General features: G+C 30.7%; 1 protein-coding gene across 1 annotated transcript in view; it reads right to left on the bottom strand.

Moving 5' to 3' along the window:
* The window catches only part of LOC106786007, a 226,729-nt gene that overhangs the window by 19,414 nt on the left and 200,579 nt on the right, over positions 1-6,736 (bottom strand). Inside the window, exon 5 of the mRNA XM_014746944.1 lies at positions 298-571. Coding sequence (XP_014602430.1) covers positions 298-571 — 274 coding nt within the window. The remainder of the gene's footprint in view (positions 1-297; positions 572-6,736) is intronic.

Here is a 6,736-nt window from a genome sequence, read left to right as displayed (position 1 = left end):
TAATACCGATAGTTCATATATCGTTTTATTTTGAAAAATAAAAACACAAGGAAAACGATTTAATAATTAAACTAATTTATACACTTTATAACGGTTAATTAATTAATTAATTAATTATTAAAATATGTAATAATAAAATGAAGAAATTTGCGGGGTGGGGGATATAAAAACGTTGGTGTGGTCACATCAAAGTATTTCTTCTTTGTTTGTCTTTTTATATTCTTTTTTTTGTTTCGTTCTTTTCTTATCTCGATTAAAATAAAATGATAATGGGTAAAAAAAATATTGAATATTTACCTCTTTCGGGTACGGGTTCGCGCAAACCAGCTCCCAATTGTATCTCTTTCATGGACGAATATATTCCCGGGATATGTGCGGTGCAACGTAGATTCAACTGGCCGTTTATATAGTGAAATGGTTGCAATAGTAGACTGAGACCGATCCACTGTTGTTGCTGATACTGATGTTGATGTTCGTTGCTGGAAACTCCGTTGCTGTTACTACCTTCTCTGCGATGTTGTTCTCGTTTCTGCTGTTCAGGTTCTTCCTGATTCGTCGAGGTAGCTGCCACCTGCGGGAAATCAAGATGGAAATCAAGCGTGAATTTCGTAACTCCTCGAACATTTTCGAATGCAAACCAATGCCAGGTTAGGAAGGTAGGTAGGAAGGAAACGTCATTTCAAACTGAACGGGGGATGGAAAGGGGACGGGGACAAGGGGAATGGAAGGGGGAAGGAAAGAAAGAGAAAGAAGTGAACGTTTTGCGTTTGCGAATATAACCACCACCATGAGGAAAGGGAAGAGAACGTTTATGCGAATGTAGAAAGAAGAAGTAGGCAAAAAGGCGACGCGGAGAAGTCAAGGAAATGTAAATCTGCTTTTAACGAAATCCTTTCATCTGGAATCGACTCCCTCGTTGGCTATTCTCTCCTTACTTTTCAAGCACAAAGCCAACGCGCCATCTTACTCCAACGAATAAGAGTCTTTCATACCAGTTTCGCTTTATATGCTAGCTAGCTAGCTAGCTAGCTACTACTACTGGTATTAGTATTAGTATTACCACTACTATTACTTTTATTATGTCTGTTTCTAGACTTTAGGAATTTTCCTTTTCAAACCTTTACTTTTTCTGTTCTCATCCACGTGCAATAATAATGTTCATTTCTTTTCTCATGTTCGTTAAGAAATCAAACTATATACTATCGATAAAAACAATCCTTGTATGAATTCGAACGAGTTAATCGCATGGCATATAACCACGAGTCTGACTCGTGGTAAAGAATTTGTGCCATAAGCGAAAATCACGAGTACGACTCGTGGTGAGTAATTTATGCATAAGAAGATGCCGCGTATTTTTAGAACGCGTTATTAAAACAAGCGATTAGAGTTATTCCACATCGAATATTTTTCCTTTGTATTGTAACATCAGTAATTGTGGTTTTTATATTCGTTCTTAACGAAATTGCATGATCTTTTACTTTAGTTGCCCGTAAAGCTTCGTTACTTTCACACGTTTCAAATTGTTATTGATTCATTATCTATTCTTTGAAATAATAAATTATTATTTTTCAACTGATCAATTGATTATGATTCAATCCCAGACGTCTTAAAATTACTATTTCTACCTAAAAATTGTTTATTTTTTTCACAATTTCTTTCGTTTCATTGAAATATATAATATATGTCATGAAAAGTATATATTTTGCGCCAGTTCGGGTATAGGGCTGAACAGTTGAAGAATGACATGGCGCGCGACGACTCTCTTGTTTATTATGGCTCGCACAATTGGCAGATATCGTGTAGGCCATGGGGTTAAGTTTCTTCATGTAGATATGTTTCTTTGTATCTTCTATCTTATTTGTTGTTGCTGTTATTGAAATGATTAATATAGTCTCAAGTATAGTTGTGTAAGTAAGTTATTTATTAAATTGTTGACAATTTCTCGTAGATTAATTTATTTTTTAATTCGAACAAAGTTTTCTTCGTACAACTTTTTATCCTTATTTTAGAAAATTATAATACTATTCTCGAAGTTTTAAGAGAATGATGGATAAAATGATCCTCTAGTAAAATAACTTCAACAATCCAATTTCATTTCCGACAATCAAATGAAGCCGCACGTTTAAAGGCTATAGTTTGAAAATGATTTTTTTTTTCTCTACTCTGAGAAAAAGGTATAGGACACGTTTTTTAGGGATGCAGTTTCTCTAACAAGGGTCTGATTTTTCGAGACAATTTGCTTTTTCTTCGTTTACGAGAAATTCATGTTACGAGCAAACCTACGATTTGTCAACCGAAAAATCCGTCACTGATTCTTCAGTTATTCTTTTTTTTTTTTGATCCTACTTTATTAATTATTAATAATATATTTTTGTTCTTTTATATATATAATATGGACCGTTTATTTTGAAAGTGGTGTAAGTCCATTTAAAAAAAAAAAAAATGAGATATCAAGTAATTTATACTTAATTTAGTGTAAACTTTCTATTTATAACTAGTTAGTAATTTATATCTTTAAAAAAGTCAATGCTTTATTCAATTTAAAATAGCCCGGTAAAATAAATTGTGTAACTATTGATTAGGAAAATGGTGAAATTAAACGATTTTAACAATTGACTAATTTTTAAAGTGGTGTAAGTCCATTTGCAGCCTGTAAGTATACATCAGTTTAGTAAAATACGCCTAAAAAAAATTTATATAATAAAATTACATATCGATAAATTAATAGAAACATTATTTAACGTGATATAATTAATGAATATTTTTAAATTAACCAATATGCAAACCTTTAATTTTCTCAAATTAAAAGAAAATGGAACTTACACTACTTTCAAAATAAACGGTCCATATATATAATATATAATATGTTCTTTATATATACTATATATACGCTTATAAACGTTCACATAATAAAATCTAAAAAATAATGATCTTCTATTTAAACGAGCATAATATTTGAATAGTTCATTTATCATTTACATTTGAATACATCATTTACATTTAACTACAATTTCTCATATAATAATAATATTCACATCTTATAAAATTACTTCACCCAAAAAATAAAATCCAACAAAAAGAAAAAAGAAAAGAAAATCATTAATAATTTTATCAAAAAATCATTGATACAAGTAACATTTTTTTTTAAAACAAACAAACAAACAAAAATGTTACTTCTTAAAGAAATAATTTTCCATTCGATATACCGCACAAGAGATAAAGTTAAAAATAAAACAAAAAGATTGTTATTCGTGGCAGGTGATTATTTCATAAAATGAATGAACGAACACGAACGAACGAACGAAAGGAACGAACGAGAGAAAATTCGAAAACGGAACACGCCGGGGCGCATAAAATTTAATCTCAAGAGTAAAAGCGGATGAAAACGATTATACTCGTCTTGAATACAGTTTACGAGGAAAAGTGGGAAAGGGTTCACCGTGTCTCTAAGTGACGTGGCCTTTCTTCTCAAATATCCTCGGGAAAGCACCGCGGAAAATCAAGAAAATGTTTCCCTCGTGAGAGATTAGGCGAGACGACGACGACGACGACAACGACAACGATGAGAATTGAAAGAGAGAGAGAGAGAGAGAGAGAGAGAGAGAGAGAGAGAGAGAGAGAGAGATGGGGGGACAGAAGGGGTTGAGAGAGAAAGAGAATGAGAATGAGAAAGAGAATGGGTGTGAAACTGTTGGTGAGGTGCGAACACAAAGACGACGGGGTGAGGGGGATAGGGGGAGGAGGGGAGTTGGGTAGGGGTGGGGTAGGATGCAGCAACAAAACGAAGACTGACTTGAGTTCAAAACTGCTAAAGTCACTCACTCAGTGACAAAAGCGAGTTCATACTAAGGACCGAGTAACGACCAATACTTTATCCCCCTTCTGGTAAGTTTAAATACAATTCGAGAAGAGAATAAGACTAAACTAGGAACTAAGATTGTATTGGGGTTTTGTTGTTGTTGCTGTTATAAAGTTACTAGTTTAATCTTAAAATTAACTATCTTTTTTTCTAGACTTTTTAAGCTTATTTCTTTCTTTCTTTTTCTTTTGTTTTCTTTTTTTGATAATGAAAGATAAATAAGTTGTGTTGGGTTCGATAGTTTAATACAATTAAAAATCATAATTAATATAGATAAATTTTGGACAAGTGTAATTTGATTGTTTTTGATATATTATATAATACACGAGTGTACATTTTATTACCCTTTTTTTTTTTCTTTATTATAAATGACAATTATTATTTCGATTCGATATTTATTTTTGATTTTAATTAATATTTCGATTATTATCATGTATTTTTGATTATTCCGCGTGCGGAAATGTTTTGTTAACAATTCTAATGAAAAAATTGTTTTTTCGTTCATTTTTGTTTTATTAATTAAATTTAAGTATTACGCGTTTGTGGTGATTGTATAGTACAAAATAATGAATATATAACTCTTCAGAATTTTTATAATGTATTATTTAAAAAAAAAGAAAACATTGGATTACTTTTCAAATCAATTAAATCATTAAAACATTTCTTAATACATTCTAAAACCTAATCAATTTCTTTGTTCTTCAGAGTGTTCTCTACCAAATTGCAATTCGAATGTAATATATATATAAAATGCATACAAATGTAATAATAATTAAATTCGTAATTAATTAAACATATTATTCACACAAAAAAAATGTCAATTACGTTTCAAACGAAAATGAATGACTTAAATCAATGAAATCATAAATGAAAAAAACATTCTCTAAACACCTCATTCATTTTGTCACATCCAGCTATAGCAAAAATTATAAGAAAAATATGATTTCCCCCCTAACCCCCCCACCCCTCCTCCTTCCAGGGTATATTTTATCGAATTGAAATGCATTCGTATATACGCTTTTAATTTTTCAAAGGTGTACACTTCTTTGTTAGTACATTAAAGCAACCGTGAACACACGTTTACGAGCTGTATAAAATTCTCAATATTTTCTGCCATACGAATAGGAATGTCATGGGGAGTAAAGAGATTTGTAATTAGAAGAGATGGAGAAAGAGAAAGAGAGTAGGATAGGAAACAAAGAAGACCACTTAGGAATGCAGGAGGTCTCACACAATGGGGTAAACGCAAACGAGCTATACCGTCGAAGGTTAAATCCGATGTGTACTGTTCAATTAGAGAGAAAACCAAGAAAACGGTTGTGAACCGTCGTGGTACACACGACCTGGTGGTGTGTTCATGCACGGTTTCAATGCGATTTCAAAGTTCGAAAAAAAGGTGCAGTTGAATTGAAGTTTTAGTCACGACGGGAGGTTTCAGAGTAGAACAGATTTTTCTAAGAATAAGGAACTGTGTGAAGGAACGTAGAATTTGAGAATAAGTATGGGGTATATAGTCGGTTGGGGGAAAAATAAAACTAATTGTTGGATAGACAATAAAATAGACAAAAGATTTAGATAGTTGATGAAACATTGTCACAAAATTACTTAAAACGAGACTAGAAAAATGATATCCTGTTAATGTGTTTTTCTTTAAAGTACAATAGGATTGTGGACAATTTTGTTGATAATGAGAATAATATAAAATATTATTTAAATATATTATAATTTTTGTATGTGATCGAGAAAAATATTATTTTTAAATAATAATTTATAATTTAATTCAAAATACAACTATATATTTAACATAAGGTTGTAGTATAATATTAAAGATTCCAATTGAAATATAATTTTATTCTAATATTTGTACGATTAAGTTAAAATTAATATAAATTTAATATAGTGGTTATTAAAAGTTGCATTTTGAAATTAATTGTTTTTCTAAAATTTACACTAACCACAAATTTATTTCTTTTTCTTTTTTTTTTTTGCTTTGCCTTCTATCAGCAAGTTTTAATTTAATTACAATAAAATTATTTAGTTTTCCATATTTTTTTAGGAATATTTTTTATATTCATATCCACAATAAAAAATACGTTAAAATAAAAATTAAGTCCAATATTATTCGAATAAACGCCAAAGTCACAGTTTGCTTACTGTTGATTTAATTAAAACAAACGATATGCAATTTATGAGAAGAGAAGATACAATTCGTAGATGGTAAAGTTTTACACCTGCGAACGAACGGTCCATTATCAGATATGTACACCCACATATATTTTCAATGTGTTACGAAAATAGCAATGACAGCAAATTGCGTTTTAGACTGAAAGAGACTCTTATAACACGGAAGAGGGTTCCCATCCCTCTAAATCTACTGTGGCATTTCTCTCGTCATTTCTCTGTTCACTCCCTCATTCTCCCTCTCTCTTTCCCACTCCCACTCCCTCTCTCACACTCACTCTCTCTCTCTCTCTCTTTCTTTCCCTATCAGCCATGTTGTGAATTGCACCTGAGGGCCTTGTAGTGCGAAACCCCTGCAACGTCAGTTTATTCCCAGAATTTATGTCAGAAACGACTTCTTGTGGAACGAAGTATTTATATATATATATATATATATATATTTACATTTATTATTATTTATGAATTATTTAGTTTTTTGTAGACTTTCTGTTCATTACTTATGTCAAAGTTGAAATTATAATTCAAAGAAAGAAAGAGAAATATTGTTCATTTATTTTCATTCGATATTCTCGTTAGTAACACGTTTTTATTTCTACATTTAGTTTAAACAAATTCTTCATTTATTATATATAATCTGGATATATGGTTTATCAAAAATTCGATTTTTTCCTTAAATTATTTATTTAATTCTTATGA

Source organism: Polistes canadensis, unplaced genomic scaffold (genome assembly GCF_001313835.1).
Source record: "Polistes canadensis isolate GaletaPanama2010 unplaced genomic scaffold, ASM131383v1 scaffold_62, whole genome shotgun sequence".
NCBI classification, from domain to species: domain Eukaryota; kingdom Metazoa; phylum Arthropoda; class Insecta; order Hymenoptera; family Vespidae; genus Polistes; species Polistes canadensis.
This window is presented reverse-complemented; position numbering and strand designations above follow the sequence as displayed.